The sequence below is a fragment of the Bombina bombina genome, chromosome 4 (genome assembly GCF_027579735.1).
Source record: "Bombina bombina isolate aBomBom1 chromosome 4, aBomBom1.pri, whole genome shotgun sequence".
NCBI lineage: Eukaryota > Metazoa > Chordata > Amphibia > Anura > Bombinatoridae > Bombina > Bombina bombina.
In genome coordinates this window covers 456,254,512-456,280,424 of record NC_069502.1, presented here as the reverse complement: position 1 = coordinate 456,280,424, position 25,913 = coordinate 456,254,512, and the positions used below count along the sequence as shown (strand labels likewise).

Genomic DNA, 25,913 nt, shown 5'->3' with positions numbered 1-25,913 from the left:
TTCCTTCCATAGCTCAGTGCATGGAAGTGATCGGGTTGATGGTAGCGGCAATGGACATAGTTCCTTTTGCACGCATTCATCTAAGACCATTACAACTGTGCATGCTCAGTCAGTGGAATGGGGACTATACAGACTTGTCTCCGAAGATACAAGTAAATCAGAGGACCAGAGACTCACTCCGTTGGTGGCTGTCCCTGGACAACCTGTCACGAGGGATGACATTCCGCAGACCAGAGTGGGTCATTGTCACGACCGACGCCAGTCTGATGGGCTGGGGCGCGGTCTGGGGATCCCTGAAAGCTCAGGGTCTTTGGTCTCGGGAAGAATCTCTTCTACCGATAAATATTCTGGAACTGAGAGCGATATTCAATGCTCTCAAGGCTTGGCCTCAGCTAGCGAGGGCCAAGTTCATACAGTTTCAATCAGACAACATGACAACTGTTGCGTACATCAACCATCAGGGGGGAACAAGGAGTTCCCTGGCGATGGAAGAAGTGACCAAAATCATTCTATGGGCGGAGTCTCACTCCTGCCACCTGTCTGCTATCCACATCCCAGGAGTGGAGAATTGGGAAGCGGATTTTCTGAGTCGTCAGACATTGCATCCGGGGGAGTGGGAACTCCATCCGGAAATCTTTGCCCAAGTCACTCAGCTGTGGGGCATTCCAGACATGGATCTGATGGCCTCTCGTCAGAACTTCAAAGTTCCTTGCTACGGGTCCAGATCCAGGGATCCCAAGGCGGCTCTAGTGGATGCACTAGTAGCACCTTGGACCTTCAAACTAGCTTATGTGTTCCCGCCGTTTCCTCTCATCCCCAGGCTGGTAGCCAGGATCAATCAGGAGAGGGCGTCGGTGATCTTGATAGCTCCTGCGTGGCCACGCAGGACTTGGTACGCAGATCTGGTGAATATGTCATCGGCTCCTCCTTGGAAGCTACCTTTGAGACGAGACCTTCTTGTTCAGGGTCCGTTCGAACATCCGAATCTGGTTTCACTCCAGCTGACTGCTTGGAGATTGAACGCTTGATCTTATCGAAGCGAGGATTCTCAGATTCTGTTATCGATACTCTTGTTCAGGCCAGAAAGCCTGTAACTAGAAAGATTTACCACAAAATTTGGAAAAAATATATCTGTTGGTGTGAATCTAAAGGATTCCCTTGGGACAAGGTTAAGATTCCTAGGATTCTATCCTTCCTTCAAGAAGGATTGGAAAAAGGATTATCTGCAAGTTCCCTGAAGGGACAGATTTCTGCCTTGTCTGTGTTACTTCACAAAAAGCTGGCCGCTGTGCCAGATGTTCAAGCCTTTGTTCAGGCTCTGGTTAGAATTAAGCCTGTTTACAAACCTTTGACTCCTCCTTGGAGTCTCAATTTAGTTCTTTCAGTTCTTCAGGGGGTTCCGTTTGAACCCTTGCATTCCGTTGATATTAAGTTATTATCTTGGAAAGTTTTGTTTTTAGTTGCAATTTCTTCTGCTAGAAGAGTTTCAGAATTATCTGCTCTGCAGTGTTCTCCTCCTTATCTGGTGTTCCATGCAGATAAGGTGGTTTTACGTACTAAACCTGGTTTTCTTCCAAAAGTTGTTTCTAACAAAAACATTAACCAGGAGATTATCGTACCTTCTCTGTGTCCGAAACCAGTTTCAAAGAAGGAACGTTTGTTGCACAATTTGGATGTTGTTCGCGCTCTAAAATTCTATTTAGATGCTACAAAGGATTTTAGACAAACATCTTCCTTGTTTGTTGTTTATTCCGGTAAAAGGAGAGGTCAAAAAGCAACTTCTACCTCTCTCTCTTTTTGGATTAAAAGCATCATCAGATTGGCTTACGAGACTGCCGGACGGCAGCCTCCCGAAAGAATCACAGCTCATTCCACTAGGGCTGTGGCTTCCACATGGGCCTTCAAGAAGGAGGCTTCTGTTGATCAGATATGTAGGGCAGCGACTTGGTCTTCACTGCACACTTTTACCAAATTTTACAAGTTTGATACTTTTGCTTCTTCTGAGGCTATTTTTGGGAGAAAGGTTTTGCAAGCCGTGGTGCCTTCCATTTAGGTGACCTGATTTGCTCCCTCCCTTCATCCGTGTCCTAAAGCTTTGGTATTGGTTCCCACAAGTAAGGATGACGCCGTGGACCGGACACACCTATGTTGGAGAAAACAGAATTTATGTTTACCTGATAAATTACTTTCTCCAACGGTGTGTCCGGTCCACGGCCCGCCCTGGTTTTTTTAATCAGGTCTGATAATTTATTTTCTTTAACTACAGTCACCACGGTACCATATGGTTTCTCCTATGCAAATATTCCTCCTTAACGTCGGTCGAATGACTGGGGTAGGCGGAGCCTAGGAGGGATCATGTGACCAGCTTTGCTGGGCTCTTTGCCATTTCCTGTTGGGGAAGAGAATATCCCACAAGTAAGGATGACGCCGTGGACCGGACACACCGTTGGAGAAAGTAATTTATCAGGTAAACATAAATTCTGTTTTTATGATAGCACCGGAGAATGTTATTCATTCTCTGGTAGAATTTGAAGAAGAATCTACCTGAGTTTTTTCTATGATTTTAGCCGGAGTAGTTAAGATCATATTGCTGTTTCTCGGCCATCTGAGGAGAGGTAAACTTCAGATCAGGGGACAGCGGGGAGATTAATCTGCAAAGAGGTATGTAGCAGTTTATTATTTTCTGACATGGAATTGATGAGAAAATCCTGCCATACCGTTATAATGTAAACTCAGCCTTAAATGCAGTAGATGTAGCTGGTATCAGGCTGTCATGTATGTATATCTTACACTTCAGTATTCTGGGGAATAGTACTTCACTGGATTTATACTGTATGCATAGACTTAACCTATTTTGCAGGGACTTGCAATAGGTTTTAAATAACAATTTATTGAGGTCAAACGTTTTTTTGCTGGCATGTAAAATCGTTTATTTCTCTGAGGTATTGGGTGAAAAAATGTTTTGGGCACTATTTTTTCCACTTGGCAATAGTTTTGTTTAAATTAAAGCAGTTTACTGATCTCTCTCACTGTTATGTGTGAGGGGGAGGGGCCATTTTTGGCGCTTTTACTACGCATCAAAAAACTCAGTAAGAAGTTCATTTTCTTCCTGCATGATCCGGTTCATCTCTACAGAACTCAGGGATCTCCAAAGCTTGTTTTGAGGGAGGTAATCATTCACAGCAGAGCTGTGAAGATTGTAGTTGACTGTGATAAAAAACGTTTATTTGTGTATTTTTTCTGCTGTCAGGGTTAGTTATCCTTTGCTAATGGGAACAATCCTTTGCTAAAATTGTATATTTCTTACAAAGATTTGATGCTATAACTTATTTATTTTCAACTGTCATAATTTTTTCTGTGCTTCTTATAGGCACAGTTCGTTTTCATATTTCAAAGCAGGAACAGCATCAACTTCCTCTGCACCAAAACAGGAAGGAGCTGTTGCTCGCTACAGACAAGGCTGGAAACCTAACCAGTCCTGGAACAAGGGCAAGCAGGCCAGGAAACCTGCTGCTGCCCCTAAGACAGCATGAATCGAGGGCCCCCGATCCGGGACCGGATCTAGTAGGGGGCAGACTTTCTCTCTTCGCCCAGGCTTGGGCAAGAGATGTTCAGGATCCCTGGGCGTTAGAGATCATATCTCAGGGATACCTTCTGGACTTCAAATCCTCTCCCCCAAGAGGGAGATTTCATCTGTCAAGGTTGTCAACAAACCAAATAAAGAAAGAAGCGTTCCTACGCTGCGTACAAGATCTTTTATTAATGGGAGTGATCCATCCAGTTCCGCGGTCGGAACAAGGACAAGGGTTTTACTCAAATCTGTTTGTAGTTCCCAAAAAAGAGGGAACTTTCAGGCCAATCTTGGATTTAAAGATCCTAAACAAATTCCTAAGAGTTCCATCGTTCAAGATGGAAACTATTCGAACAATTTTGCCCATGATCCAAGAGGGTCAGTACATGACCACAGTGGATTTAAAGGATGCTTACCTTCACATACCGATTCACAGAAGTCATTACCGGTATCTAAGGTTTCCCTTTCTAGACAGGCATTACCAGTTTGTAGCTCTTCCATTCGGATTGGCTACGGCTCCAAGAATCTTCACAAAGGTTCTGGGTACTCTTCTGGCGGTACTAAGACCGCGAGGAATTTCGGTTGCTCCGTACCTAGACGACATTCTGATACAAGCTTCAAGCTTTCAAACTGCCAAGTCTCATACAGAGTTAGTACTGGCATTTCTAAGGTCGCATGGATGGAAGGTGAACGAAAAGAAGAGTTCTCTCTTTCCACTCACAAGAGTTCCCTTCTTAGGGACTCTGATAGATTCTGTAGAAATGAAGATTTACCTGACAGAAGACAGGTTAACAAAGCTTCAAAATGCATGCCGTGTCCTTCATTCCATTCAACACCCGTCAGTAGCTCAATGCATGGAGGTGATCGGCTTAATGGTAGCGGCAATGGACATAGTACCTTTTGCACGCCTACATCTCAGACCGCTGCAATTGTGCATGCTAAGTCAGTGGAATGGGGATTACTCAGATTTGTCCCCCACTCTGAATCTGAATCAAGAGACCAGAAATTCTCTTCTATGGTGGCTTTATCGGCCACACCTGTCCAGGGGGATGCCATTCAGCAGGCCAGACTGGACAATTGTAACAACAGACGCCAGCCTACTAGGTTTTGGCGCTGTCTGGAATTCTCTGAAGGCTCAGGGACTATGGAATCAGGAGGAGAGTCTCCTTCCAATAAACATTCTGGAATTGAGAGCAGTTCTCAATGCCCTTCTGGCTTGGCCCCAGTTAACAACTCGGGGGTTCATCAGGTTTCAGTCGGACAACATCACGACTGTAGCTTACATCAACCATCAGGGAGGGACAAGAAGCTCCCTAGCAATGATGGAAGTATCAAAGATAATTCGCTGGGCAGAGTCTCACTCTTGCCACCTGTCTGCAATCCACATCCCGGGAGTGGAGAACTGGGAGGCGGATTTCTTAAGTCGTCAGACTTTTCATCCGGGGGAGTGGGAACTTCATCCGGAGGTCTTTGCCCAGATACTTCGACGTTGGGGCAAACCAGAGATAAATCTCATGGCGTCTCGTCAGAACGCCAAGCTTCCTCGCTACGGGTCCAGATCCAGGGATCCGGGAGCGGTTCTGATAGATGCTTTGACAGCACCTTGGACCTTCGGGATGGCTTATGTGTTTCCACCCTTCCCGATGCTTCCTCGATTGATTGCCAGAATCAAACAGGAGAGAGCATCAGTGATTCTAATAGCACCTGCATGGCCACGCAGGACTTGGTATGCAGATCTAGTGGACATGTCATCCTGTCCGCCTTGGTCTCTACCTCTGAAACAGGACCTTCTGATCCAGGGTCCATTCAAACATCAAAATCTAACTTCTCTGAAGCTGACTGCTTGGAAATTGAACGCTTGATTTTATCAAAACGTGGTTTTTCTGAGCCAGTTATTGATACCTTAATACAGGCTAGGAAGCCTGTTACCAGAAGGATTTACCATAAAATATGGCGTAAATATTTATATTGGTGCGAATCCAAGAGTTACTCATGGAGTAAGGTTAGGATTCCAAGGATATTGTCTTTTCTACAAGAAGGTTTAGAAAAGGGGTTATCCGCTAGTTCTTTAAAGGGACAGATTTCAGCTCTGTCCATTCTTTTACACAAACGTCTGTCAGAAGTTCCGGACGTTCAAGCTTTTTGTCAGGCTTTAGCTAGGATCAAGCCTGTGTTTAAAACTGTTGCTCCGCCATGGAGTTTGAACTTAGTTCTTAATGTTTTACAGGGTGTTCCGTTTGAACCCCTTCATTCCATTGATATCAAGTTGTTATCTTGGAAAGTTCTGTTTTTAATGGCTATTTCCTCGGCTCGAAGAGTTTCTGAGTTATCTGCCTTACATTGTGATTCTCCTTATCTGATTTTTCATTCAGACAAGGTAGTTCTGCGTACTAAACCTGGGTTCCTACCTAAGGTGGTCACTAACAGGAATATCAATCAAGAGATTGTTGTTCCATCTTTGTGTCCTAATCCTTCCTCGAAGAAGGAACGTCTGCTACACAATCTAGATGTAGTCCGTGCCCTGAAATTTTATCTACAGGCAACTAAGGATTTTCGTCAAACGTCTTCCCTGTTTGTCGTTTATTCTGGTCAGAGGAGAGGTCAAAAAGCTTCGGCTACCTCTCTCTCTTTTTGGCTTCGTAGCATAATACGATTAGCCTATGAGACTGCTGGACAGCAGCCTCCTGAAAGAATTACAGCTCATTCTACTAGAGCTGTGGCTTCCACTTGGGCCTTTAAGAATGAGGCTTCTGTTGAACAGATTTGCAAGGCTGCAACTTGGTCTTCTCTTCATACTTTTTCCAAATTTTACAAATTTGACACTTTTGCTTCTTCGGAGGCTGTTTTTGGGAGAAAGGTTCTTCAGGCAGTGGTTCCCTCCGTATAAAGAGCCTGCCTGTCCCTCCCGTCATCCGTGTACTTTTGCTTTGGTATTGGTATCCCAGAAGTAATGATGACCCGTGGACTGACCACACTTAACAGGAGAAAACAAAATTTATGCTTACCTGATAAATTCATTTCTCCTGTAGTGTGGTCAGTCCACGGCCCGCCCTGTTTTTTATGGCAGGCTAAAAAATTTTTTGGATTATACTCCAGTCACCACTACACCCTTGGGCTTCTCCTTTCTCGTTGGTCCTTTGGTCGAATGACTGGAGGTGACGTAGAGGGGAGGAGCTATATAGCAGCTCTGCTGGGTGAATCCTCTTGCACTTCCTGTAGGGGAGGAGATAATATCCCAGAAGTAATGATGACCCGTGGACTGACCACACTACAGGAGAAATGAATTTATCAGGTAAGCATAAATTTTGTTTTTTGGACAAAATATTACAACCTTATGTCACTAAATCTTCATCTTACATTAAGGACACCTATGATTTTCTTGCAAAACTTGAGGGACTAGGCTTACAAACCCAAAAGATTATTCTTTTTTCGCTTGATGTATCTAGTCTTTACACTTCGATTAAACACAATAGTGGTATAGCATCAGTGGCTAAGACACTAAATAGTGATTGTAGATATAGTGTGGAACAGATTGGATTTTTTCTGTTATTGTTGGAGATTATTCTCCATTCAAATTATTTTTTATTCAGAGATACTTTCTATTTTCAGAAGCAGGGGACAGCTATGGGGTCCAATGTCGCCCCAACATATGCCAACATCTTTATGAACAATTTTGAAGAAACTTTTGTATATGAACATAATTTGTTCAGACAGTTTGGAGCCACTTGGTGGCGTTTCATTGACGACGTGTTTGGCATATGGTGTGGCGACATTGGATCCCTATTAGCCTTTATTGATGATCTCAATAATGCAGTAACTGGGATTAAATTTACCTTAACATATGATGAAGAAAGGATTCAATTCCTTTATACTTGCATATATAAAAGTGAGGAAGGTTTAAAAGCAGATATTTTCTCTAAACCTACTGATAAAAATAATTTACTATCATATGATAGTTTCCATCCACCCTCTACTTTTAGGGCTATACCAAAAAGCCAGTTATTAAGGGTTGACCGTATTGTTACTGATCCCATATTAAAAAAGGTTCGTTTTGAAGAGATGTCCCAGAAATTTTTAACAAGAGGTTATCCTTCTGATATTATACAGAAAGAAAAACAAAATATTATCTCTGATTCTGCTAAATCAACTGTTGCCAGAAAATCCTCTAAGGCTGATAGACTTGTATTTGTTTCCCAATATAGTACTAGAAGTGATCAGATAAATAAAATTATTCGCAAATACTGGCATATTTTACAAAAATGTCATCCCAATATAAAAACTTTTGGTGAATTTCCAATGCCTGCCTATAAAAGGTGTCCTAATGTAAAGGATAGATTGGTTAGAGCCGATATAGGAAGCAATAGAGATACTCAGAATACTAATGTCCAGAGAACTATTTCTGGCAAGGCACGTAAAGGGTGTTATCCATGTCTTTCGTGCATTCATTGCAATTCTATGATAAAAGGTGAAACATTTTGCCACCCCTATATGGGTAGGAAATATAATATAAAATTTTTTTTTGACTTCCAAATCAAAGTACATTATCTATGCCATCAAATGCCCATGTTCTTTGATATACATAGGGCAATCAACTAGAGGCACGCGAGAGGATCACGCAATATAAGTCAAATATCAGATGTGGCGATAAGGAAGCTCCAGTATCTTCCCATTTTTTAAAAGCAGGACATAGTATAAGCCAATTACGTTTTCAACTAATTGAGCAGGTACACATGCCTAGAAGAGGTGGTGACAGGGATTCTTTGTTAACTAAAAGAGAAACCTTTTGGATAAATGAATTAAACACACTGTGGCCAAAAGGTCTTAATAGGGAATGTAACTGGTCTGCTTTTTGGTGATTCATTGAGAATATAATGAATTTATTACATAATGAAATTTATTAGAATTTGATCAAATGTCGATATTATTTCACAAATCGATCTTGAAAAGTTATTTTATATTATATAATTTCATAATATGTAGCTATGCATTCTTTTTGAGTATCCATTTTAATATTGAGTGATATATGAAGTTATAATTTCTTCATATAATTGTTTTTAATTGTTTGTAAAATATATATATATATATACTCTGACACAAAATCTGAGCACCTTTATATAAAATGTTTATAAAGTTTCTTATTTACTATAGGACACATTTTCACATATATTTTTATATACACATTATATATATATATATATATATATATATATATATATATATATATATATATATATATATATATATACATATATACACACATGAATTATTTATATAATCAAAGGATATTTCTAACCACTAGGTGGCACATTTGAGATGCTAATGTGTATTGCTAGGTGCCAGGATGGCTATTTAAACACTTAGATAAGTATACATCACAATTTTGACCACTAGGTGGCACATTAGGGATGTTAATATGCATTGTTTGGCGCCAGTATGGCTATTTAAACACCTGTATAATCACTTGATACTTAGCTTGACAAAGGGCATATTGTTTGCCTGAAACGTTGCTGTTACTGTTGGTACTCTGTATGCACAAATAAAGGTCAATTTGCACTACTAGCGGGATAATTCTTTCACATTGTACTTCCTAGTACTGATATGTGTCTACTTTTTTTTTTGTTTTTTTATGCAAAAAAATGTTTAAACTTTTAAATTGCTAAAATGTCTATGCAATGGTACTATTTAATGTAAAAAGGTCAGATCAAGGTCTGCATTTAAAAAAAAATTGCTTTTACTCTGTTAATGTTTGAAAACAACTATATATTTAAAACACACACACTATATATATATATATATATATATATATATATATATATATATATATATATATATATATATATATATATATATACATATACATACACACACACACACACATATATATATATATATACATATACATACACACACACACACACACACATATATTTTTTTATATATATATATATATATATATATATATATAAATATATACTCTCGAACAACACATTTACAAAATTTTATTTTTCCTTTTTTTTTCTTTTTTATTATTAAGTCGGAACCAGCTAACATCATTGCCTGGATACCTTTGCAACCTCCCTTTGAAAGTTCTTATTACGAGTAACAACAAGCTTGATTGTCTGCCAGAGGAGATTGGCAACCTGCGACTCCTAACTGAATTGGTAAGTTTACAAACATATCTGAAACAACCTAAAAGTATTTGCATGCAGTCCTATTGCAACAGCAGAGCATAAACAAATAACAAATTGCATACGTTATATAAAGTATTAAATATGTTAATAACTTATATCTATAGATAGTGTAGATATATGCATTATTTCGGCATTTGTTATTCTTTAGTGAAAAGAATGCTGAAAATGGCTGCAGTTATTCGCAGTCTGCAGATTTATTAGAGTAAAAGTGCAACACACAAATATCTGATGTTTGTGTGTTGCACTTTAATAATGTTAAATCCAGCACCAAAATGAGCCAAATGCTGCTGACCTTTTCGGTATTTGTTTCACAATGCATAACAAATGTCAAAGTAATGCATATTTATTTCATAAGGTGGTGAGAGTTTGCGATAAATAACACATGGGATGTAATTCCTTGCCACTAGGAGGAGGCAAAGATTCCCAAACATCCAAGAGCACTTCATCCCTCCCACTTCAATGTTATGCCAGTATAAATCCCTGCCTCCCAGGAGGTGGGTGAAGAAATTAGGTGCTCCTCAAATTTCCTTGAGAAGTGTTCTCAGACAGACTTGAGGCCCATTTGTTTCCCTCAGAGAACTGCTGTTGAGAGTGGGAAGATATTGGAGTATGGGGCAGTGACACAATTACAGTGAGGAGTTAGTCAAAAGCCTACCAAAGGTGTTGCAGGCACTGTCCCCATATCCTCCTGTTTGGTCGTTGGTATACTCCTGCTTTATATCCTCTGCTGTAATGTGCTCAGCATTGGATGGGCTAACCACTGGATACAGTACTTTCTGCAGCTGGACCTAGGTAGTTCATACAAATGCTAGTTGTGGTCTCGGTGTTTGACAGGTAATTATGTTTATTGGCACTCACATAGCCCGCAGGCTATAAGCAGGTATGTTTTGTAATGTTACAACATAGTCAGGGGACTTTAATATAGCAGAGTATATTCAGACACTAAGGGTTAATTGCTGTCATTAATCTCATTATAGGGCAGTGGGGGACCTATGTTTGATACTCAGCTCCTTTTTTTATTCATTTGTTGGGACATTTTATATCTAAAATCAGAGCTGTATAAGAAAGGTTTATCTTCATGCACTCAAAAGGTGGGATATTGCTACTTCACAAAAACGGATCGTCCTCTACAACCAATCCCATGAATTAAACTAAGAAAAAAATACTATGGAAAGTGTGCTAACAAGCTATCACACCAAACATTATGTTAATATCAAGTTTACTTATAATGGTCGCAATATGCATTAAAAAAACATAAAAAAGTACCATCATTAAATAATACCATTATTAAATAAAAATGGCTTCTGTTATAACCTGCTAGCTAGCAAAATACCAAGCTGAACAGCGATGCTGTTAAATCAGCGTTGACGACTGATGCAGTTTGAATCATGAAAGGGACACTGAACCCACATTTTTTATTTCATGATTCAGATAGAGCATTTAATTTTAAGTAACTTTCTTATTTACTCCTATTATCAATTTTTCTTCATTCTCTTGCTATCTTTATTTAAAAAGTAAGAATGTAAGTTTAGAAGCCGGCCCATTTTGGTTCACAACCTGGGTTGTGCTAGCTGATTGGTGGCTAATTGCACCCACCAATCAACAAGTGCTGTCCAGGGAAATAATAGGAGTAAATTAGAAAGTTGCTTAAAATTGCATGCTCTAACTGAACCATGAAAGAAAACATTTGGGTTTAGTAATCCTTTAACCACTCTAACACTTAAAGGGACCCTTAACACTTGTCTTCTAATAATACCCAAAACCTACTTTTTCTTATTAATAAGAATAAAATAATTACTGCTGTTTATTTTATCTTTTCCTCTTACCCCAAGCTTTTGAAATGGATTGCTTTGAAATAGTGTTGAGCCAGTGCTTGATTTCCTATGTAAGCTGCCATATTGTAGCGTGTGTTACAGGGGCACAGTAGTCACATGACACAGCATATTGGTTGTTACATACAGTACTTAGAGGAATAACATTTGCCTGCAGCGTGTGAGCTGCAGTGTCTGAAGACACACATTTTATTTCTCAGTAATGGTGTAAATAGATTTAATTTCCCAGTCTACGTATATAATATACATTATGCAGCAGGATTTAAATAAAATGCTAAGTACAGTACTTCTGTTTATTTCATGTAATTGGCAAGAGTCCATGAGCTAGTGACATATGGGATATACAATCCTACCAGGAGGGGCAAAGTTTCCCAAACCTCAAAATGCCTATAAATACACTCCTCACCACACCCACAATTCAGTTTTACAAACTTTGCCTCCTCTGGAGGTGGTGAAGTAAGTTTGTGCTTGATTACTATGATTTCTTCTATGATAAGTGCTTTTAAGCTTTTTGAAGCCCAATTCCTCTCAGAGTACAGTGTTTGTCAGAGGGATGTGAAGGGAGTATCGCCTATTGATGTTATGGTTTTCCTCGCGGGAAATCTTTTCAAAGGTTCTCTATTATCGGTCGTAGGGATTCATCTCCTACCTCCCTTTTCAGATCGACGATATACTCTTATATACTATTACCTCTTCTGACTGTCTTAGTTGATGCCAGGTTTTCCTTGCACAAGGTTGCATCTGTTATGACGCGAGTTGCGCCATTTCCTGATGTTGTTGGCGCCAAAAAAAATTTCAACTTCCTTTTGCGTTGTGCGTCATACTTAGCTCCAAAAAATTAAGTTTATTTTTCACCCCACTTCCTATATGCCTCTTGCCTTCTATATACTCAGAGGACCATGTTGTTTGCATTTTTTCCCATTCCTGAAACTGCCATATAAGGAAATTGTAAATTTTGCTTTATATGTTGTTTTTTCTCTTACATTTGCAAGATGTCTCAATCTGATCCTGTCTCAGAAGCAACTGTAGGAACCCTGCTGCCTGATCACAGTTCTACCAAAGCTAAGTGTATCTGTTGTAAGTTAGCGGAGATTATATCTCCAGCTGTAGTATGTAAAAGTTGCCATGATAAGCTTTTGCACGCAGAAAATGTTTCCATCAGTATTAGTACAGTTTCTGTTGTTCTACATCTAATGTACATGATATCCCTGTTGATATGAAGAATTATATTGCTGATGCAATACAGAAGGCTTTGTCTGCTATTCCACCTTCTAATAAACATAAAAGGTCTTTTAAAACTTCTCATAAATTTGATGAAATTTCTAATAACCGACAGCATACTGAAATATCCTCTGATGAGGATCTCTCTGATTCAGAAGATCCTACCTCAGACATTGACACTGACAAATCTACTTATCTTTTCAAGATTGAGTATATTCGTTCCTTATTGAAAGAAGTGTTGGTTACTTTGGATATTGAGGAGTCTAGTCCTCTTGATATGAAAACTAGTAAACGTTTAAATTCTGTTTATAAACCTCCTGTGGTTACTCCTGAGGTTTTTCCAGTTTCTGATGCTATTTCTGATGTGATTCCTAAGGAATGGATTAAGCCTGGTACTTCATTCATTCTTCCTTCAAGGTTTAAAAAGTTGTACCCTTTGCTAGTGGCTAGATTAGAGTTTTGGGAAAAGGTCTCCAAAGTTGATGGGGCTATTTCTACTCTTAGTCTCCCTAAGTGTGATGCGGGAATCCAGACATGGGTCCGTTGCTCAGTGTGCCTAGAGGGATATGGCTGCACCTCATTGACGAGGCCCACAATAGGCTGAAACGTACGTCTGGGGTTTTGCTGTTTCTCTTGTTCAGAGAGGGATTGCCTGGTATTTTGGGGCTGGACTTTACTGTGAAGTCAGGATCAGACTGATATGGTTCAGGAAAGTTCTTCTCTGTAAATGGCACATGTTGAGCAAAAAGTGGCTGCTTCTTGGGTGGTAACTAGCCATAGAACAAGCTGCTATGCTATTGTTCGTTCCAAGGTTGATCACTTCTCTCTTTTTATTCATGCTATTTCTACTCTTGCCAAACGTACTACTATTCCTATGGAAGACAGTACTTCTTTTAAAGTTCCTTTAGATAGGAAACTTTGAATCTTATATTAGGAAATCTTATTTATTTTCTGGCTAACTTCTCAGGCCTGCCATTGCTATGGCTGATGTTGCGGCTGCATCAACCTTTTGGTTGGATAGCTTAGCGCAACAGGAAAATGATCCTGATTTGTCTAGCATTGTTTGCTTGCTTCAACATGCTAATCATTTTCTCTGTGAAGCGATTTTTGATATCATCAAAATTGATGTTAAATCTGTCTTTAGCTATTTTAGCTAGAAGAGCTTTATGGCTCAAATCTTGGAATGCTGACATGGTATCTAAGTCTAGATTACTATCTCTTTCTTTCCAAGGTAACAATTTATTTGGTTCTCAGTTGGATTCAATTATTTTAACTATCACTGGAGGGAAGGGAGTTTTTTTGCCTCAAGATAAAAGATCTAAGGGTAAATCTAAAGCTTCTGATCATTTTCGTTCTTTTCGACAGAACAAGGAACAGAAAACCAATCCTTCCCCTCAAGACTCTGGTTCCAATTGGAAACCTTCTTCAAGTTGGAACAAAGCCAAGCCTTTTAAGAAACCAAAGCCAGCCCCCAAGTCTGCATGAAGGTGTGGCCCTCGATCCAATTCAGCTGGTGGGGGCAGATTGAAATTATTCCAAGACATTTTGGCAGATTCTGTTCAAAATAAGTGGATTCAGAGTATTGTCTCTCAAGGGTATCGAATAGGATTAGGAGTAAGACCTCCTGTTAGAAGATTCTTTCTCTCTTACGTTCCAGCAAATCCGGTGAAGGCTCATGCTTTTCTGAAGTGTGTTTCAGATCTAGAGCTTTCAGGGGTAATAAAACCGGTTCAGTTTCAGGAACAGGGTTTGGGGTTTTATTCAAATCTATTCATTGTCCCAAAGAAAGTTCTGGATCTGAAGTTTTTGAATAGTTTTGTAAGAGTTCCAACTTTCAAGATGGTGACTATAAGGACTATTTTGCCTTTTGTTTAGCAAGGTCATTATATGTCCACAAAAAAATTACAGGATGCATATCTTCACATTCCGATTCATCGAGACCACTATCGGTTTCTGAGATTCTCTTTTCTAGACAAGCATTACCAATTTGTTGCTCTTCCATTTGGCCTAGCAACAGCTCCAAGGATCTTTTCGAAGGTTCTCAGTGCCCTTCTATCTGTAATCAGAGGACAGGGTATTGCAGTGTTTCCTTATTTGGACGATATCTTGGTTCTAGCTCAGTCTTTACATTTAGCCGAATCTCACATGAATCAACTAGTGTTGTTTCTTCAAAGACATGGTTGGGGGATCAATTTACCAAAGAGTTTCTTGATTCCTCAGACAAGGGTCACCTTTTTAGGTTTCCAGATAGATTCAGTGTCCATGACTCTGTCCTTAACAGACAAGAGACGAATGAAATTGGTTTCAGCTTGTCGAAACCTTCAGTCTCAGTCATTCCCTTCAGTGGCTATGTGCATGGAAGTTTTAGGTCTCATGACTGCAGCATCGGACGCGATCCCCTTTTCTCGTTTTCACATGAGACCTCTACAGCTTTGTTTGCTGAATCAATGGTCATTATACTTGGATATCAGAATTGATATACTTATATCCCAACATTCTACTCTCTCTGACTTGGTGGTTAGACCATCATCGTTTAATTCGGGGGGCCTCTTTTGTTTGTCCTACCTGGACTGAGATCACAACAAATGCAAGTCTTTCAGGTTGGGGATCTCTAACAGCACAAGGGGTTTGGAAACCTCAAGAGGCGAGGTTACCAATCAATATTTTAGACCTCCGTGCTATTTTCAGGGCTCTTCAGGTTTGGTCTCTGTTAAAGAGAGAACCTTTAATTTGTTTTCAGACAGACAATATCACAACTGTGGCATATGTCAGTCATCAGGGTGGGACTCGCAGTCCCCTAGCTATGAAAGAAGTATCTTAGATACTTTCTTGGGCAGAATCCAGCTCTTGTCTAATTTCTGCGGTACATATCCCAGGTGTAGACAATTGGGAGCGGATTATCTCAGCCGTCAGACCTTACATCGGGGGAGGGGTCTCTCCATCTAGATGTATTTTGTCAGATTGTACAGATGTGGGGTCTTCCAGAAATAGATCTGATGTATTCTCATCTAAACAAGAAACTTCCCAGGTACCTGTCCAGGTCCAGGGATCCTCAGGCAGAGATGGTGGATACTATAGCAGTTTCTTAGTTGTACCAACCTGCTTCTATCTTTCTGCCGCTAGTTCTTCCAAAAGTGATCTCCAAGATCATTATGGAACAATTATATGTGTTTCTGATAGCACCAGCGTGGTCTCACAGGTTTTGGTTTGCGGATCTTGTTCGGATGTTCAGTTGCCAGCCTTGGCCACTTCCTCTAAGACCAGACCTTCTGTCTCAAGGGCCGTTTTTCCATCAGGATCTCAAATTGTTAAATTTGAAGGTATGGAAATTGAACGCTTAGTGCTTAGTCATAGAGGTTTCTCTGACTTGGTGATTAATACTATGTTACAGGCTCGTAAGTCTGTTTCAAGAAAGATTTATTATCGAGTTTGGAAGACCTATATTTCATGGTCTTCTTCTCATAAATTCTCCAGGCATTCTTTTAGAATTCCTAGAATTTTACAGTTTCTTCAAGATGGTTTGGATAAAGGTTTGTCTGCAAGTTCCTTTAAGGGACAAATCTCTGCTCTTTCTCTTTTATTTCACAGAAAGATTGCTAAGCTTCCTGATATTCACTGTTTTGTTCAGGCTTTGGTTCGTATCAAGCCTGTTATTAAATCAATCTCTCCTCCTTGGAGTCTTAAAGGGACACTGAACCCAAATGTTTCTTTTGTGATTCAAATAGAGCATGCAATTTTAATCAACTTTCTAATTTACTCCTATTATTTTCATTATTCTCTTGGTATCTTTATTTGAAAATCAAGAATATAAGTTTAGATGCCGGCCCATTTTTGGTGAACAACCTTGGTTGTTCTTGCTGATTGGTGGATAAATTCACCCACCAATAAACAAGTGCTGTCCAGGGTCTGAACCAAAAATTGTCTGGCTCCTTAGCTTAGATGCCTTCTTTTTCAAATAAAGATAGCAAGAGAACAAAGAAAAATATATAATAGGAATAAATTAGAAAGTTACTTAAAATTGCATGCTCTATCTGAATCACAAAAGAGAAAAATTGGGTTCAGTGTTCCTTTAATTTGGTTTTAAGACTTTGCAGGCTCCTCCTTTTAAACCTATGCATGCTTTGGATATTAAACTACTTTCTTGGAAAGTGTTGTTTCTTTTGGCTATCTCTTCAGCTAGAAGAGTTTTCGAATTGTCTGCTCTCTCTTCTGAGTCTCCTTTTCTGATTTTCCATCAGGATAAGGTTGTTTTGCGGACTTCGTTTAAATTTCTTCCTAAGGTTGTGAATTCTAACAACATTAGTAGGGAAATTGTTGTTCCTTCCTTGTGTCCTAATCCCAAGAATGCTCTTGAAAGATCTTTGCATTCTTTGGATGTTGTAAGAGCTTTGAAATATGTTGAAGCTACTAAAGATTTCAGGAAGACTTCTAGTCTATTTGTTGTCTTCTCTCCTTCTAGGAAAGGACAGAAAGCTTCTGCCATTTCTTTGGCATCTTGGTTAAAGCTTTTGATTCATAAAGTTTATTTGGAGGCGGGACAGTCCTCACCTCAGAGGATCACAGCTCATTCTACCAGATCAGTCTCCACTTCTTGGGCTTTTAAGAATGATGCTTCAGTTGATCAGATTTGCAAATCAGCAATTTGGTTGTCTTTGCATATATTTACTAAATTTTACCAGTTTGATGTATTTGCTTCTTCTGACGCAGTCTTTGGTAGGAAAGTTCTTCAGGCAGCTGTTTCTGTTTGATTCTTCTGCTAATGTTTTAAGTTTTTTCTTTCTATTTATGAGAAAAACGTATTTTTTGTGGATTTAATTTTTTCAGCGGAAAATGGCTGTTTTTATTTTATCCCTCCCTTTCTAGTGACTCTTCTGTGGACTTCCACATCTTGGGTATTTCTATCCCATATGTCACTAGCTCATGGACTCTTGCCAATTACATGAAAGAAAACATAATTTATGTAAGAGTTTACCTGATAAATTAATTTCTTTCATATTGGTAAGAGTCCATGAGCTAGTGACGTATGGGATATACAATCCTACCAGGAGGGGCAAAGTTTCCCAAACCTCAAAATGCCTATAAATACACCCCTCACCACACCCACAATTCAGTATTTCAAACTTTGCCTCCTATGGAGGTGGTGAAGTAAGGTTGTGCTAAGATTTCCACGTTGACATGTGCTTCTCAGCATTTTGAAGCCCGATTCCTCTCAGAGTACAGCGAATGTCAGAGGGATGTGAAGGGAGTATCACCTATTGAATGCAATGATTTTCCTCACGGAAGATCTATTTCATAGGTTCTCTGATATCGGTCGTAGAGATTCATCTCCTACCTCCCTTTTCAGATCGACGATATACTCTCAAGTACCATTACCTCTACTGATAACTGTTTTAGTACTGGTTTGGCTATCTGCTATATGTGGATGGGTGTCTTTCGGTAAGTATGTTTTTATTACTTAAGACACCTCAGCTATGGTTTGGCACTTTATGCTTTAATATAAAGTTCTAAATATATGTATTGTACTTATATTTGCCATGAATCAGGTTCATGTATTTCCTTTTGCAGATTGTCAGTTTCATATTTTGAGAAAGTAAATATTAAGAAATATTTTTCTTACCTGGGGTTTAGTCTTTTTTCAATTGACTACTTTTGTTTCAAATTGCGTGCTGGATTAGGCTTGCGGATGCGCCAAATGCTACACTTTATTGCGTCATTCTTGGTGCAAGAATTTTTTGGAGCGAAAGGCACGTCCGTTGACGCAAGTTCGTCACTTCCGGCGTCGTAGTTGACGCCGAGTTCTTCACACAGGGTTGCTTCGTTAGTGACGCGAGTGTGTCATTTCCGGACATGGTTGGCGCCAAAAACTTTCAGTTACGTTGTGCGTCATACTTGGCGCCACATTTTTTCATTATTTATTACCCCATTGCTATTTGCCTCTTGCCTTTTTCTATGTCAGAGGGCTATGCTATTTGCATTTTTTCCCATTCCTGAAACTGTCATATAAGGAAATTGATAATTTTGCTTTATATGTTGTTTTTTCTTTTACATTTTGCAAGATGTCTCAATCTGATCCTGTCTCCGAAGTATCTGTTGGAACTTTGCTGCCTGACATCGGTTCTACCAAAGCTAAGTGTATTTGTTGTAAAATTGTGGAGATTATATCTCTGAATGTCATATGTATTAGTTGTCATGATAAACTTTTACATGCAAGATAGTGTGTCCATCAGTAATAGTACATTGATGATATGTACATGATATACCTATGAATTTTAAAGAATTTGTTACGGATTCTTTTCAGAAGGCTTTGTCTGCATTTACACCTTCTAATAAATGTAAAAGGTCTTTTAAAACTTCTCATAAAGTTGATGAAATTTCAAATGACCGACAACATAATGAATTATCCTCCTCTGATGAGGATCTATCTGATTCAGAAGATCCTTCCTCAGATATTGATACTGACAAATCTACTTATTTATTTAAAATGGAGCATATTCGTTCTTTGTTAAAAGAAGTGTTACTTACTTTGGATATTGAGTAAGCTAGTCCTCTGGACATTAAAACTAGTAAACGTTTAAATTCTGTTTTTAAACCTCCTGTTGGTTTTCCAATTCCTGATGCTATTTCTGATATGATTTCTAAGGAATGGAATACGCCAGGTACTCCTTTTAATCCTTCTTCAAGGTTTAAACAATTGTATCCTTTACCAGCAATTTCAATAGAGTTTTGTGAAAAGATCCCCAAAGTTGATGGGGCTATTTCTATTCTTGCTAAACGAATCACTATTCCTATGGAAGATAGTACTTCCTTTAAAGATCCTTTAGATAGGAAACTTGAATCTTATCTAAGGAAAGCCTATTTATATTCAGGTCATCTTCTTAGGCCTGCAATTTCTTTGGCTGATGTTGCAGCTGCATCAACTTTTTGGTTGGAGAATTTAGCGCAACAAGAATTGGATTCTGACTTATCTAGCATTGTTTGCTTACTGCAACATGCTAATCATTTTATTTGTGATGCAATTTTTGATATTATCAAAATTGATGTTAGATCCATGTCTTTAGCTATTTTAGCTAGAAGAGCTTTGTGGCTTAAATCTTGGAATGCTGATATGACATCTAAATCTAGATTACTATCTCTTTCTTTCCAAGGTAATAATTTATTTGGTTCTCAGTTGGATTCTATTATTTCAACTGTTACTGGGGGGAAGGGAGTTTTTTTGCCTCAGGATAAAAAACCTAAGGGTAAATCTAAGGCTTCTAATCGTTTTCGTTCCTTTTGTCAAAATAAGGAACAAAAACCTAATCCTTCCCCCAATGAATCTGTTTCCAGTTGGAAGCCTTACTCAAATTGAAATAAATCCAAGCCTTTTAAGAAACCAAAGTCAGCCCCTAAGTCCGCATAAAGGTGCGGCACTCATTCCAGCTCAGCTTGTAGGGGGCAGATTAAGGTTTCTTTCATGTAATTAGCAAGAGTCCATGAGCTAGTGACGTATGGGATATACATTCCTACCAGGAGGGGCAAAGTTTCCCAAACCTTAAAATGCCTATAAATACACCCCTCACCACACCCACAATTCAGTTTTACAAACTTTGCCTCCTATGGAGGTGGTGAAGTAAGTTTGTGCTAGATTCTACGTTGATATGCGCTCCGCAGCAGGTTGGAGCCCGGTTTTCCTCTCAGCGTGCAGTGAATGTCAGAGGGATGTGAGGAGAGTATTGCCTATTTTGAATGCAGTGATCTCCTTCTACGGGGTCTATTTCATAGGTTCTCTGTTATCGGTCGTAGAGATTCATCTCTTACCTCCCTTTTCAGATCGACGATATACTTTTATATATATATACCATTACCTCTGCTGATTTTCGTTTCAGTACTGGTTTGGCTTTCTACAAACATGTAGATGAGTGTCCTGGGGTAAGTAAGTCTTATTTTCTGTGACACTCTAAGCTATGGTTGGGCACTTTGTTTATAAAGTTCTAAATATATGTATTCAAACATTTATTTGCCTTGACTCAGGATGTTCAACATTCCTTATTTTCAGACGGTCAGTTTCATATTTGGGATAATGCACTTGAATCAATTATTTTTCTTACCTTAAAAATTTGACTTTTTTTTTCCTGTGGGCTGTTAGGCTCGCGGGGGCTAAAAATGCTTCATTTTATTGTGTCATTCTTGGCGCTGACTTTTTTGGCGCAAAAAATCTTTTCTGTTTCCGGCGTCATACGTGTCGCCGGAAGTTGCGTCATTTTTTACGTTCTTTTGCGCCAAAAATGTCGGCGTTCCGGACGTGGCGTCATTTTTGGCGCCAAAAAGCATTTAGGCGCCAAATAATGTGGGCGTCTTATTTGGCGCTAAAAAATATGGGCGTCGCTTTTGTCTCCACATTATTTAAGTCTCATTTTTTCTTTGCTTCTGGTTGCTAGAAGCTTGTTCATTGGCATTTTTTCCCATTCCTGAAACTGTCATTTAAGGAATTTGATCAATTTTGCTTTATATGTTGTTTTTTCTCTTACATATTGCAAGATGTCTCACGTTGCATCTGAGTCAGAAGATACTTCAGGAAAATCGCTGTCTGGTGCTGGAACTACCAAAGCTAAGTGTATCTGCTGTAAACTTTTAGTAGCTATTCCTCCAGCTGTTGTTTGTATTAATTGTCATGACAAACTTGTTAATGCAGATAATATTTCCTTTAGTAATGTACCATTACCTGTTGCAGTTCCATCAACATCTAATGTTCAGAATGTTCCTGATAACATAAGAGATTTTGTTTCTGAATCCATCAAGAAGGCTATGTCTGTTATTCCTCCTTCTAGTAAACATAAAAAATCTTTTAAAACTTCTCTTTATACAGATGAATTTTTAAATGAACATCATCATTCTGATTCTGATGACTCTTCTGGTTCAGAGGATTCTGTCTCAGAGATTGATGCTGATAAATCTTCATATTTATTTAAAATGGAATTTATTCGTTCTTTACTTAAAGAAGTACTAATTGCTTTAGAAATTGAGGATTCTGGTCCTCTTGATACTAAATCTAAACGTTTAAATAAGGTCTTTAAATCTCCTGTGGTTATTCCAGAAGTTTTTCCTGTTCCTAGTGCTATTTCTGAAGTAATTTCCAGAGAATGGGATAAATTGGGTAATTCATTTACTCCTTCTAAACGTTTTAAGCAATTATATCCTGTGCCGTCTGACAGATTAGAATTTTGGGACAAAATCCCTAAGGTTGATGGGGCTATTTCTACCCTTGCTAAACGTACTACTATTCCTACGTCAGATGGTACTTCCTTAAGGATCCTTTAGATAGGAAAATTGAATCCTTTCTAAGAAAAGCTTATCTGTGTTCAGGTAATCTTTGGAGTATAAGTGGATTACAGTATGAATAAAATCCACTGTAATCCACTAGCGTGTGTTTATACTCTGAAGATTTTATTCATATTGTATTTTATTCATATTGTATTTTATAGCATGGATCCATGCACATGTAATATTGTGTTTTTATGAAGTATTGTTTTTAGGAAGTATTGTTTTTAGGAAATATTGTATTTCACCTCTTCTTCTGTACAATAAATTGTTTTAACATTTTTATAACATCTTTATAGTACCCGACATAGTTCAGTTCATTTTTATACCTAAACCTTAGCCTCCATATTGTTGGCGCCTGGGCATATTTCTCACAGTTCTCTTTCTATAGGTGGGAGCTAGGTACCACCGCCTTAGGCTCACAAGGTTTCTGTTGGCGCTGGGGTATATCACTATATCTTCAGGTAATCTTCTTAGACCTGCTATATCATTGGCTGATGTTGCTGCAGCTTCAACTTTTTGGTTGGAAACTTTAGCGCAACAAGTAACAGATCATGATTCTCATAATATTATTCTTCTTCTTCAACATGCTAATAATTTTATCTGTGATGCCATTTTTGATATTATCAGAGTTGATGTCAGGTTTATGTCTCTAGCTATTTTAGCTAGAAGAGCTTTATGGCTTAAAACTTGGAATGCTGATATGTCTTCTAAATCGACTCTACTTTCCATTTCTTTCCAGGGTAACAAATTATTTGGTTCTCAGTTGGATTCTATTATCTCAACTGTTACTGGTGGGAAAGGAACTTTTTTACCACAGGATAAAAAATCTAAGGGTAAAAACAGGGCTAATAATCGTTTTCGTTCCTTTCGTTTCAACAAGGAACAAAAGCCTGATCCTTCATCCTCAGGAGCAGTTTCAGTTTGGAAACCATCTCCAGTCTGGAATAAATCCAAGCCTTCTAGAAAAGCAAAGCCAGCTTCTAAGTCCACATGAAGGTGCGGCCCTCATTCCAGCTCAGCTGGTAGGGGGCAGGTTACGTTTTTTCAAAAACATTTGGATCAAATCTGTTCACAATCTTTGGATTCAGAACATTGTTTCAGAAGGGTACAGAATTGGTTTAAAGATAAGACCTCCTGTAAAGAGATTTTTTCTTTCCCGTGTCCCAGTAAATCCAGTGAAAGCTCAAGCATTTCTGAATTGTGTTTCAGATCTAGAGTTGGTTGGAGTAATTATGCCAGTTCCAGTTCTGGAACAGGGACTGGGGTTTTATTCGAATCTCTTCATTGTACCAAAGAAGGAGAATTCCTTCAGACCTGTTCTGGATCTAAAAATATTGAATCGTTATGTAAGGATACCAACGTTCAAAATGGTAACTGTAAGGACTATCTTGCCTTTTGTTCAACAAGGGCATTATATGTCCACAATAGATTTACACGATGCATATCTGCATATTCCGATTCATCCAGATCATTATCAGTTCCTGAGATTCTCTTTTCTGGACAAGCATTACCAGTTTGTGGCTCTGCCGTTTGGCCTAGCTACAGCTCCAAGAATTTTTACAAAGGTTCTCGGTGCCCTTCTGTCTGTAATCAGAGAACAGGGTATTGTGGTATTTCCTTATTTGGACGATATCTTGGTACTTGCTCAGTCTTTACATTTAGCAGAATCTCATACGAATCGACTTGTGTTGTTTCTTCAAGATCATGGTTGGAGGATCAATTCACTAAAAAGTTCATTGACTCCTCAGACAAGGGTAACCTTTCTGGGTTTCCAGATAGATTCAGTGTCCATGACTCTGTCTTTGACAGACAAGAGACGTCTAAAATTGATTTCAGCTTGTCGAAACCTTCAGTTACAATCATTCCCTTCGGTAGCCTTATGCATGGAAATTCTAGGTCTTATGACTGCTGCATCGGACGCGATCCCCTTTGCTCGTTTTCACATGCGACCTCTTCAGCTCTGTATGCTGAATCAATGGTGCAGGGATTACACAAAGATATCTCAATTAATATCTTTAAAACCGATTGTACGACATTCTCTAACGTGGTGGACAGATCACCATTGTTTAATTCAGGGGGCTTCTTTTGTTCTTCCGACCTGGACTGTAATTTCAACAGCTGCAAGTCTTACAGGTTGTGGAGCTGTGTGGGGATCTCTGACGGCACAAGGAGTTTGGGAATCTCAGGAGGTGAGATTACCGATCAATATTTTGGAACTCCGTGCAATTTTCAGAGCTCTTCAGTCTTGGCCTCTTCTGAAGAGAGAATCGTTCATTTGTTTTCAGACAGACAATGTCACAACTGTGGCATACATCAATCATCAAGGAGGGACTCACAGTCCTCTGGCTATGAAAGAAGTATCTCGAATTCTGGTTTGGGCGGAATCCAGCTCCTGTCTAATCTCTGCGGTTCATATTCCAGGTGTAGACAATTGGGAAGCGGATTATCTCAGTCGCCAAACGTTGCATCCGGGCGAATGGTCTCTTCACCCAGAGGTATTTCTTCAGATTGTTCAAATGTGGGGGCTTCCAGAAATAGATCTGATGGCGTCTCATCTAAACAAGAAACTTCCCAGGTATCTGTCCAGATCCCGGGATCCTCAGGCGGAAGCAGTGGATGCATTATCACTTCCTTGGAAGTATCATCCTGCCTATATCTTTCCGCCTCTAGTTCTTCTTCCAAGAGTAATCTCCAAGATTCTGAAGGAATGCTCGTTTGTTCTGCTGGTAGCTCCGGCATGGCCTCACAGGTTTTGGTATGCGGATCTTGTCCGGATGGCCTCTTGCCATCCGTGGACTCTTCCACTAAGACCAGACCTTCTATCTCAAGGCCCATTTTTCCATCAGGATCTCAAATCCTTAAATTTAAAGGTATGGAGATTGAACGCTTGGTTCTTGGTCAAAGAGGTTTCTCTGACTCTGTGATTAATACTATGTTACAGGCTCGTAAATCTTATGTTCAAACCTTAATACCATAAATAAAAACAGGTTAATAAACCTTTACTCCAGCAGTATATACTGGGTTTGGAAGTTCTAGAGCAGTGCTAATATCGTTGCCGAAAATTTTTCGAATCTGTGAACAATCAATTGATTCTTCCTATAGAAATAAGCATAACCTATGAATATGGGTTTAAATTATGCTGTGCCTGTGCTAGCTGCAGAAACTTTTTGTTGTGTTGAGTTACTTGTTACAATTATTAACAGAGAACTGTTAAAGTTTTTATATTGTTTAAATAATGCATTACACTTTAACTACACCCCTTAGATTTTAGTCGACTAAAATCTACTGGAGATTGAGTCGACTAAAACTAGACTAAAACTAAAACAATTCAGATGACTAAAATACGACTAAAACTAAAATGACATTTTAGTCAAAAGACTAAAACTAAGACTAAATTGAAACTTTCCGTCAAAATTAACACTGTACTATGTTACAGAGATATATACAGAGATATATTATAGAGTCTGGAAGACTTATATTTCTTGGTGTCTTTTTCATCATTTTTCTTGGCATTCTTTTAGAATTCCGAGAATTTTACAGTTTCTTCAGGATGGTTTAGATAAAGGTTTATCCGCAAGTTCTTTGAAAGTACAAATCTCTGCTCTTTCTGTTCTTTTTCACAGAAAGATTGCTAATCTTCCTGATATTCATTGTTTTGTACAAGCTTTGGTTCGTATAAAACCTGTCATTAAGTCAATTTCTCCTCCTTGGAGTTTGAATTTGGTTCTGGGGGCTCTTCAAACTCCTCCTTTTGAACCCATGCATTCATTGGACATTAAATTACTTTCTTGGAAAGTT

At 38.9% G+C, this 25,913-nt stretch overlaps 1 protein-coding gene across 1 annotated transcript in view; it reads left to right on the top strand.

Moving 5' to 3' along the window:
• LRCH3 (leucine rich repeats and calponin homology domain containing 3) overlaps positions 1-25,913 on the top strand; it is a gene marked incomplete in the record, with an annotated part of 799,481 nt that overhangs the window by 154,669 nt on the left and 618,899 nt on the right. Inside the window, 1 exon segment of the mRNA XM_053711931.1 lies at positions 9,606-9,732. Coding sequence (XP_053567906.1) covers positions 9,606-9,732 — 127 coding nt within the window.